This window comes from Lepidothrix coronata, unplaced genomic scaffold (genome assembly GCF_001604755.1).
Source record: "Lepidothrix coronata isolate B3197 unplaced genomic scaffold, Lepidothrix_coronata-1.0 Scaffold110, whole genome shotgun sequence".
Lineage (NCBI taxonomy): Eukaryota > Metazoa > Chordata > Aves > Passeriformes > Pipridae > Lepidothrix > Lepidothrix coronata.
This window is the reverse complement of record NW_016690290.1, coordinates 1,673,656-1,683,709: the sequence shown is the minus strand read 5'-3', so window position 1 is coordinate 1,683,709 and position 10,054 is coordinate 1,673,656. Positions and strand designations below refer to the sequence as shown.

General features: G+C 59.7%; 2 protein-coding genes and 2 non-coding genes across 6 annotated transcripts in view; 1 reads left to right on the top strand and 3 right to left on the bottom strand.

Moving 5' to 3' along the window:
- Positions 1-2,707, top strand: part of LOC108501971 (C-factor-like) — a 5,501-nt gene extending 2,794 nt beyond the window's left edge. The window contains exons 2-6 of the mRNA XM_017824357.1: positions 849-900; positions 1,135-1,322; positions 1,406-1,564; positions 1,683-1,793; positions 2,594-2,707. Of these exons, the coding sequence (XP_017679846.1) occupies positions 849-900; positions 1,135-1,322; positions 1,406-1,564; positions 1,683-1,793; positions 2,594-2,707 (624 nt within the window). The remainder of the gene's footprint in view (positions 1-848; positions 901-1,134; positions 1,323-1,405; positions 1,565-1,682; positions 1,794-2,593) is intronic.
- Positions 2,708-4,062: 1,355 nt separating this feature from the next.
- Positions 4,063-8,445, bottom strand: IL34 (interleukin 34). 3 transcript variants are annotated; one of them, XM_017824353.1, is made up of 7 exons: positions 8,304-8,445; positions 6,744-7,085; positions 6,549-6,652; positions 6,179-6,256; positions 5,909-6,082; positions 4,708-4,846; positions 4,063-4,615 (listed from the first exon to the last, which is right to left on the bottom strand). In XM_017824353.1, the coding sequence occupies exons 2-7, from the start codon at positions 6,784-6,786 to the stop codon at positions 4,596-4,598; spliced, it is 558 nt and encodes a 185-aa protein (XP_017679842.1). In that variant the 5' UTR covers positions 6,787-7,085; positions 8,304-8,445; the 3' UTR covers positions 4,063-4,595. The 3 variants fall into 3 exon arrangements, with proteins under 3 accessions (XP_017679842.1, XP_017679844.1, XP_017679843.1); XM_017824355.1 differs by lacking the exon at positions 8,304-8,445 and adding an exon at positions 7,982-8,011; XM_017824354.1 differs by lacking the exon at positions 8,304-8,445 and adding an exon at positions 7,286-7,560.
- Positions 4,919-4,989, bottom strand: TRNAG-GCC. Its single transcript has one exon. It is a non-coding gene; the product is annotated as a tRNA-Gly (tRNA).
- TRNAG-GCC lies at positions 5,605-5,675 on the bottom strand. The gene has a single exon. It is a non-coding gene; the product is annotated as a tRNA-Gly (tRNA).
- Positions 8,446-10,054: the final 1,609 nt, after the last annotated feature.

Sequence of the window (10,054 nt, the reverse complement as noted above, 5' to 3'; positions counted from 1 at the left end):
AATAAATATAATAAAATATATTATATATTTATATATTATAATAATATAATATATATTATTATATATTTTTTGTTTCATATATATATAGGGACAGGCTATATATATTATAATATATATCATAATATTATAATGTATATTATAATATTATAATAAATATATATAATATATTTTTTGTTTCATATATATGTATATATATAGGGACCGGCTATATATATTATAATATATATTTATATTATATTATAATATATATTTATAATATATTATATATTTTTTGTTTAATAAAATAAATATATATCGATAATAATAAAATAAATATAATAAAATATATTGTATATATTTATATATCATAATATGTATTAAAAATATAAATATATTTTAATATATTATAATAATATAATATATTATAATATATTTTTTGTTTCATATATATTTATATATAGGGACAGGCTATATAAATATTATAATATATATATTATAATATTATAATATATTTATATTTTTGTTTCATATATATATATATGAAACAAAAATGCACATACATATATAAATGTTTAAAATACCTATATGTGTATTAAATATGGATGTGTGTAATTTTTTGGCCTCTCCTGGCCTAGAGATGTGCGTGATGGGGAGTGCAGGGGTGTTGCTGGCAGCCCCCCTGCCAGAGCCATCACTGCCGGGAGCTTTGAAGCTGCCGCGCTCAGCCGGGGCAGAGGAGCAGTGACTTGCCCCAAATCGCTCCCACTGGATCTTGTTCAGACCTGTCGGCTGTGACACACAGGGCCACCCTGTTCCCACCCCGCCGAGCCTTCCCACATGACCCCACCCCTCTGCCTTTCTCCATGTAGGCCGTCAACGAGGTGGCTTTGGGCTTTCCCAACGTCCTTGTCCTGCCTCTGGGTAAGTGCTGGGGCGGGAAGCGGATGAAGCCTCTCAGGATTTAATTGCAGCCGTGGGTGGCTCCGGGAAATGCCACCAAGCAGGTGGGTCCCTCAGTTTGGCTCAGCTGAACCAGGTCACTGATGGGACCAGGAGGATGCTCAGAGGCAGAGAGCTGCCTCCTGCCATGCCCTACAGCATCTTGCCAGGGATGTTGCCACCAGCCTGTCCCTAAGCCCTCCTGTCCCCTTGCAGACGTGACAGATCCCAACAGCATCAAGGCAGCAGTTGGGAAGGTGCAGGAAAAGGTGGGAAGTGCTGGGCTCAACCTCCTGATCAACAACACCGGCACCACACGCCGCAGCACGTTGGCCACTGAGACAGCAGAGAACATGAGCCTCGTGTACACCACCAACACCATCGGGCCCCTGCAGACAAGCCAGGTGAGCCCACGGGCACCCCTTGTCCCAAATGCTGGGAATAGGGAGGAAGAGGATGGTGATGCCCAAGCTCCCATCCCCTGCAGGCCTTCCTGCCCCTGCTGAAGGAGGCGGCTGAGGCTGAAGGGCAGCGTGAGATGAGCTGCAGCAGAGCTGCCATCATCAACATCTCCAGCATCCTGGGCTCCATCGAGGTGGCAGAGGCCTGGGAGGAGAGGCAGGACATCTCCTACCGCTGCAGCAAGGTACTGCCACTGGGAGGATGGGGAGGAGTTTGGGGGTCACCTCCTGCAAGATTCCCCCCACCACGGGCCCTGGCATTGCCAGCTCATGGTGGTGAGGGGGTGTGGGTTGCTCTCCCAGGCTGCTCTGAACATGCTCACCAAGTGCCTGGCCCTGGAGTACGGGAGCAGCGGGATCCTCTGCGTGTCTGTGGACCCTGGCTGTGTGACACCTCCCTTGGAACAGGGGATGGTGAGTGATGGGAAGTGCTTGGCCATCCTACCTCAGCAAAGTTCCACGGACATCCCTTTCTGTGGCATCCCTTCCCAGGGCCATCCCTTCCCAAGGCCATTTCTCCTCAGAGTCATCCCTTCCCAGGGTCATCCCTTCCCAGGGGCATCCGTTCCTGGAGCATCACTTCCCACAGACATTCCTTCCCACAGACATCCCTTCTCAGGGTCATCCCTTCCCAGGGGCATCCTTTCCCAGGAGCATCCCTTCCCGGGGTATCCCTTCTCATAGTTATCCCTTCCCACAGGCATCTCTGCTCAGTCATTCCTTCCCAAAGACATCCCCTGTCAAATAAATCTCTTTCCAGAAGCATCCCTTCCCATGGACATCCCTTCCCATGGGCATCCCTTTCCTGGGCACTCACCCTTGTGCCCTTCGCTCCCAGGGTGGCTGCACCACCACAGCAAAGGGCCAATTCCAGGCTCTCCCACAAAACCATCCAATTTCCTCCAGTTTTTTATTTGCCTTTCTATTTCCTTTCCCATCCCGATGGTGTGTCAGCAGAGGGCACCCCGGCCCTGCACTCGGCTGCCCCTTTACCCTGCACTGGCTGACAAAAGAGTCACTTTTTATTTAGGAACCAAAAAATTAACCTACATCCTTACAGCACAAACCAGTTCACTCAAAGCCACATCCCTTCCCTGCTAGAGCACCTCTGGCCTCCAGCCAGAGCTGATATCCCACCACGGCACGGGATGGGAATGGGGGTGCTGGGATGGAGGGTCTTGGCTCATTTTTTCTCCTGCCCTTGGGTCCAGCAGGGCCCCGTGACGGTGGAGCAGAGTGTCCAGGGTGTCCTGCGGCTGCTGTCCCAGCTCTCGGCCACCAGCAACGGCACCTTCTGGGACTGGAGAGGGCAGAGGCTGCCCTGGTGAGAGCAGAGCCTGTCTGCTGAGCTTAATTAATTAAAGCTAATGAACTGTCATTTGCACGCTCACTCTGGTTCTCTGGGGGGGAGAACAGGGATCCCCTGGCTGGAGGTGAGAGCTGGGGTTGCTGCCCCACTGCCTGGGATGCTGAGTTGGGCCAGAGCAGCAGAGAGAAGGGTGCTCCAAGTGTGCTCCTGTGTCCAGGGCATCCCTTGGGACTGAGGGAACCCCCTGGGCATCCTCACTCTCGGGCCATAAACCAGCCTTCTTGGTGGCCTGGGGACATCCTTGACAGTCCTCAAACTGCAGCCATGGGGCAGCCTCAGCACAGCACAGCTCTCGCCCTGCTGAGCCTGCCCACCCCAAAACCAGCCAGCCTTTCCGTGCCCACCCCGAGGATGCTGCCAGGCTTTTTTCCTGCTGGCTCAAGGGCAGCAAAGGCTCTTTCTATTCCAGCAGCTGGGGATTTCACAGGGAGAGATTTCCCTAGTCCCAGCACATCTCTAGGAATGTCTTTTGGGACCTGGACCCTCCCTAGATCTACCCCACCTCACAGTACACCAGGAAATAGTGCAAACAGGCTCCCACTCCGCCTCGTGTGAGTGGCTCTCAGCCGACATTTTTGAAGCCATCCCTCGAAAGAGGGACTGGAGGAAAATGTCGCAATATCTCCAGTGGGCTGGACACGCAGGCCTTTGGCAAGCCCCGAGCCCGGCCATTTGCTGCGGGGATGCTCTGGGAAGCTTGGCCAGGGTCATTTTGCTGGGACAGCTTCAATTTTCCCACGGTGGAGGAGGACAGAGGATCATTCCCACGCCTGATGTGAGGGAGTGGGAGGCGGGGGCTCAGCCCTGGGGGCTCAGCTCTGGGGGCTCAGGCAACCCCACATGGGTCTCTGGACCACGTGGGGGGATCTTCATTAAAGCCAGTGAGGATGGGAGAGGGGGTCCCTCAAATTAAAGCCCTTTATCAAGCAATGGATCATCGCTGGTGGGATTTATATTAGCTCTGCGTGGGCTTTATATAAACAGGAACCACTGCTAAGCATGAAGGGAGGAGGAGGAGGAGGAGGAGGAGGAAGACATTACCACCACTCATGCTGCACTGCCCACAGACTCATAAGTCTAAGCAGCCCTCAGCAAGGAAAACACTAATTAAGGTCTTTAATAGCTGCTGGAGGTAATTAACTAATCTGTGAAGGGGGAGGCAGCCAGGCAGCCCCCAGTCCCTCCGGCTCACCGCCCGCACTGCACTGCCAAGCACAACAAAGAAATCCAGATGTTTTCTTGCTGGGGAAGCAGCCGGAGCTGATGGAGGCAGCTTGGCAGGCAGTGGCTCTGGGGTCCATATATCAGGGTGACTCCCCCACAGTGGCGAGGGAGGGGGCTGACATCAAAAAAGGTGCCACCTCCTCCCCAAAAGAGGAAGCGGTAGAGGCAGGGGGGTTCTCTTTGCTGGTCCTTTATTTTGGGTAAGGCTGGAGGCTCCCAGGACCCGGTCAGAAGCTGAGCTGCAATGCTGGAGAAGTAACTGCTGTTTAATGAAAGCTGAGGGGAAAATACAAACAGAGAGGAATGAGGTGATGCCCTCACCCTTCCTGTGGGCAGGGAGGGCAGCGTGTCCCCACCAACAGCTGCCCATCATGGGGGGCTCTGTCCGACCCTACACCCATGCTGAAGGTGCCAGGCATTTTGGATGGGCAAAACCCCATGGCCATGAACAGTCCCACGGTCCTGGAAGGAGTGATGTTTGGTCCCAGAAGAGGTGGCATTTGTCCCACCTTTGCACCTTCCTTGGGAACCCCCCTGGGGCTCTGCTGGGAGTGTCAGAGCAGAGGCGGCATCCAAGGCTCCAGGGCAAGGAGAAGGTGTCGAGTGAGGGGTCTTCTGCAGCGTTAGGTGGACTCCCACCTACCTGAGCAGAGGGAACAAGTGTCATCAGATGAGTCAGGTCCCCATGTTTGGACCTGAGTTCCCCAAGAGCCCCCTCCCTGATCCCCAACTCACAGGGCACTCCGTACAGCATCCGCATGACCTTGAGGCAGTTGTCCAGCAGTGCCTTGGGGCGCACGGCCTTGCTCCGGCTCTCAGCGCCCGCGCTGTGGACCAGCTTCACCAGGTCGGCCACCACCGCCTCCACATCTGTCTGCAGGGACAGGGCAACAGGATGTCACCAAGGTCCCCCAAGGGACACCAGGGTGCAAAATGACAGGGCTGTTGCATTGGCCGGGAATCGAACCCGGGCCTCCCGCGTGGCAGGCGAGAATTCTACCACTGAACCACCAATGCCAGATGTGCAGCACAGCTCAGCCCTCCCCCACACAGCCCCAAACCCGCTGGGCTGGAGCAGCAGGGACAGGCACTGCCAGCGAACACCCCCTCCCAGAGCACCCCCACAGACAGCTCTGACACCGGGGCTCCAGCCCAGGGGAGCCCCTCTTGCTGCTGCCTCACACATCACCTCCAGCGAGGGGGGCTCGTCATGAGCCTTCGGAGTTAACACTGCCTGATGAGACAAGCGAGCACAGCCCACTCTCTCCTCAGAGGGGCTGCAGAACCCGACGCACGGCTCAAGAGAATGCAGACACACTGCGGGTTCACACTGGTGACCCAGCTGTGACAGGGCACCCACATCCAGCACCCAAAGCAGGGCACCCACATCCAGTACCCAAAGCAGCTGCCTCGTGGTTCAGCAGCTCCATCGAGACAGCCGAAGCTTGGGAGGAGAGGCAGGATCGCCACCGGGAAAACAGGGCTGAATTCGGGGGCACATTCTGCCTGACGCCCCCCTAACCACCCGGCCTTGGCAGTGCCACCCCGTGAGCGGGGGGTGACAGTCTCGTTCCCCCCTTCCCAGCTCTGCCCGCCTCTCAAGGGTTACAGGCAAGAAAAATATCCAGCTGTTGCATTGGCCGGGAATCGAACCCGGGCCTCCCGCGTGGCAGGCGAGAATTCTACCACTGAACCACCAATGCCAGATGTGCGGCGATTCCCGGCGCTGCCCCACGGCCCCGAACCCCACTCCCAATCTCCGTCCCCGCTCCCTGTCCCCGCCAGCCCTCCCAAAGGACCCGCCTGCAGCGGGGTGTCCACGCCTGTGCTGTGCCCGCCCGGGGGCTCATGGCTGTGGGTGCATCTCTTCCCAGCACACACGTGTGTGTGACGTGCGGCTGCGCTGGGGTGCCGGGGGGCCGCGGGGGATCCTCACCTGCCGGTACTTGCTGTACTCCTCACCCAGGGCGTCAAAGAGCTGGCACAGCTCCTGGGTGTACTTCCAGGATGGGTGCTTCTCTGGCAGCACCTCACGGATCCGCAGCACTGCCTGGGAGCTGACATGGAACCAGAGGTACCGCAGTGCTGTCTCCGACACTGTCCCATTGCGCTGAAGGGCGAGAGGGTGTCCCGGGTGAGACTCACGCAGCCCTCGTGGGTCCCCGCAGTGCCCCCATCACGGGGCTGTTTCCTGCCACCATCTTACCAGGCGGGTGATGTTGGACGGCCTCAGCACCTCTTCGTACTGGACCTGGACCGTGTAGTCGATGGGAAAGTAGTGTTTCTGGAAAGATGGAGCAGAGCATGGAGGCTGGAAGGGGGCAAAGTGATTGGGACATCCCCACCAGCCTCGGCATGACAATGAGGAGCTCGTGGAAGAGCCTTTTGACACGGTCAGCCCCCAGCAAGATCAGCTCTGGGCACCATTTGGCACAAGTTGCCTCTGGTAAAAAAACCCACCCCCCCAGCACCTGGCCACTCTAGAGCAGTGGGTGCTGCCCTCCCATGTCCCCCCTGGAGCAAACCAGGGCCCTGCAATGCCACGTGTGCCCCCCACCCCCCAAACCTGAGCTTACCATGTACTGCAGGCGCATCTCGTACTGCAGCTTGTCCTGGAGCAGGCGGGTGAGCTCACATTCGCCCGGCGCAGTGGCCTCCAGCCCCAGCACAGCCAGGACACCTGGGCAGCCAAAGCCAGCGGTGTCACCTCCCTCGGGGACACCCACTGAGGTGACCCCGGGCCATCCCCCCTGTCCCCGAGCTCTACTCACACAGGACGGCCGCGTAGCCCTGCTGCATGTTGACAGTGGCCATCGGCGGAGCCCCAGGCTGCGCCTACATGGCTGGGGCTCACCGGGAGCCTCCTGGGCGGCGGCGTGGACGGTGGGGGGACGAGGGACGGGCGCAGGCTCCGGGCGCTGGGCTGCTCTCCGGTAGCCCCGGGTGGTTGCCCCCTGCCATGGATGGGGGATTAGTCCCCCTTCCCGGCAGTCCCCGCTGGCTTCTCCTCTCCAGCTGGTGGCAGGGAGGCAGCAGGTCCCGGGGCCATCACAAGGTGCCAGGAGGGATGTGCTCGCGGGGGTGCGGGACCCCCCCGGACTGCAAGAGGGGATCTGGGGGAAGAGAGCCCCGGCTGCAGCCCCAGGGCAGGCAGGTGCCCAGGGTGCAGCCCCCAGGGAGGGCACCCGCTCTGAGCCACGGGGGCTGCGGGAAAGGGACAGCCCCGTGTGAGCCTCGGGGGGCCAAAGGACTGTGGGTGGCCGTGGAGCCGCGGGTGACTGTGTCCATTTGAGGCAGAGCTATCAGGACTTACCTGGTGACACCCCCAGGGGATTTCCAGGGGAGGGGGTGGCCCAACCCAGCCCCGTTATCCCAGCAATGAGTTAGTCCGGCCTCAGCCAAGGATCGCTGGGGGGAGAGTTCTGGCGAAGTGGCCAGGCCACCCATGCTGGGTCCCCACACAGAGAGGGGACGTGTCATGTCCCCACACCCCTGCAAAGGGGATTGTGCCATGTCCCCGTGCTGTCACCCAGGGGAAGGAGCCCATAGTATGTCCCTCTGCCGCATCCTCCACAGCGTGTCCCCTTGCGGAGGGGGGTGTGTTGAGCCCCGCACGGTCCATGCCATGTCCCAGCACAGAAGGGGTCCCATCTGCGTCCCCACACCATGTCCCCCTGCCGGGGGGGGGTGACGCTGCATCCCCACCCCACGCCATGTCCCAGAGGAAAGCAGCCGTGCCATGTCCCCTGCCGTGTCCCCGTGGAAAGGCGCCACACAGTGTCCCCACGCGAAGGGGTGGGTGGCATCCCACGGCCCCAGCGAAGGGACCTGTGTGCCGTGTCCCTGCGCCATGTCCCCACTCCGTGTCCCCACGCGCGGGGTCTGTGTGCGTGTGTGTGCGTGTGTGTGTGTGTCGCGCCACGTCCCCACGCGGGGCCGTGGGTGCCGTGGGTGCCGTGGGTGTCCCGCCGCCCCCCCGCGCCCCCCGCGCGAGGCCCCGCGGACCCACCTGGCGCGGCGCGCGGGGCCGCGGGCGCGGGACGCGTCCACCCGCGGGCGGCGGCGGCGGCGGGGCCGTGCCCGCGCTTCCCGGGAGGCGGGCGGGGGGCGGCGGCGCGGGGAGCGGGCGGGGCGGCGGCCGGGGCCGGGCGGGGAGCGGGGGCCGAGCGACCGCCCCGCACGGCCCCGGGAGCGGTCGGCCCTGCCCGCAGCGCCGCGGGTGCTCGGCTGCCACAGCCCGGTGCGTGTCCCCGGGGTGCGCGGCGAGACCGGGAGGTGTCCCCAGGGTACGCAGGTAGCCCGGCCGGGTGTCCCCAGGGGGCTTGGCTCACCTTCTTGGGTTACCTCCCTGCTCCTCGAGGTTCTTGGCTGCTCCAGACAGGTGTCCCCAGGGTGCTCAGCAAGCCCAGGTTGGGTGTTCCAGGATGCTCAGCTCACCTAGCCCGCTGTCCCCAGGGTGCTCAGCTCATCCAGCTGGATGCCCCCAGTGTGCTCATCTCATCCAACTGGGTGTCCCCAGGGTGCTTGGCTCACCCTCCTGGGTCCCTTCCTGCTCCTTGGGGTGCTTTGCTGCCCCAGCCAGGAGCCCCAGGGTGCTGGTCTAACTATGGTCTGTGCCCAATCCAGTCCTCAGGGTGCTGGGCTATCCCTGCAGGATGCACACACGGCCCCTGTGGTGCTCTGCTCTGCCAATGCCAGCACTCTCAGGGCACTGGACTCTCCTGGCCCGGTGTCTCAGGGTGCTCACTGGGCTGGACACACACGGGTATATTTTGGGGCACTCAAAGCAGGAGCAACTCCAGTGCTCCCCAGTATGTGCCTGTGCAAGGGCTGCACTGCAGCACAGATCTCAGAGGGGCTGGGGCATTCCTGGCTGTCTCCAGGTCAGCAGGACTCTGCTCCCTGTGGCCCAAGCCCACATTGTCCTCTTAGGATGCTTCAGGGCTGAGCTTCTGCCAGGAGCAGGGGACAGGAGCCATGGGACATTGTCCTCCTGCCTGCCACCCCCAAGAGCCCCCTGGGACAGCCACTGTGTCTGTGCTTGGCGCTGCTGGGCGCCCGAGGGGTCGAGGAGAGAAACCGGCTATCAAAGAGCAGGTCAGTGCTCCCAGGGAAACGCGTGGGAAGGAATGCACTTCTGCCTGTGAGGAGAGCGCGCTGGGATTCCCCTGGCACGGAGTCAGAGCCACTGTCGTGCTCCTGCCAAGCTTCCCCCGGTCCTGACCAGTCCCAGGCACAGCCCTTGCCTCCCTCCCAGGGCTGGGCTGGGGGCACGATGCTCAGCTCCGAGCAGGGAAGGAGTTGGTCCAGCTCCTCACGCAGGTGTCCACAGGGATTTTGCCCGCAGCTGCTGCAGTCGTTGGAGGAAGCCATTTAATAGCATTCCCTGCCCACGTAGTCATCAGCCTGGCAGCTGGGATGGGGCGAGGAAGAGAAGGGAAAGTGCGGAACTGCGCAGCACGGGGGTGGTTTGCCCTCCTTGGCTGCACCAGGCTGGAAACCACCGCTGGGTCCAGCCCAAGGCAAACAGCTCCCAGTTCACATCCCCGGGAGCTCTGCTCCCACGCAGTAGGACACAGCACCCTGTGGCTGCAGGAAGAGCCCTTGCTGGGAGAAACCCTCCTCGACCTAGCTTTGACCCCCCCCAGGCAAATGTGGTCTGGGGGCTCATCCAGCTCCCCCCAGCCCACCGGCTCCTCCTGACTGGGGCTTGGCCCCTCCCAGGCTTTGCCTTGCACTGGAGGCAGGTTATTCACCAAGCCCAGCCAAGGAAACAAACCCTTGTGCTTCAAAGCCCCTTGGGAACAACCCAAGACCCCCCCACCCCCACTTTCATTCTCGAGACACCAACACAGCGAATGCCAAGTGGTGCTGGAGCTCTGCTGGAAGCACTCTCTGATCCAGAGCATCGTGCCCAGGGGGAGGACAAGGGAACACAGGGAGCACTGGGCAGGCACCCCAAGCCCCTGGCAAACCAGAAGCTCCCCCTTGCCCCTCCCCTGACACAGCCATCCCCACTGAGGCTGGGGAAGGGAGCACAAAGCCCTTTGCTCCCCGGCAGAGGACGGGTGGGGCTCAGGGT

Bases quoted from the DNA above. Each gene is read 5' to 3' on its own strand.
- IL34 (XM_017824353.1), bottom strand. From the start codon at position 6,786: ATGGCCACTGTCAACATGCAGCAGGGCTACGCGGCCGTCCTGT. The intron at 6,653-6,743 runs GTGAGTAGAGCT...TTGGCTGCCCAG, and splicing joins GGGCTACGCGGCCGTCCTGT to GTGTCCTGGCTGTGCTGGGG. The intron at 4,847-5,908 runs GTGAGGATCCCC...CTGTCCCTGCAG, and splicing joins AGTACAGCAAGTACCGGCAG to ACAGATGTGGAGGCGGTGGT.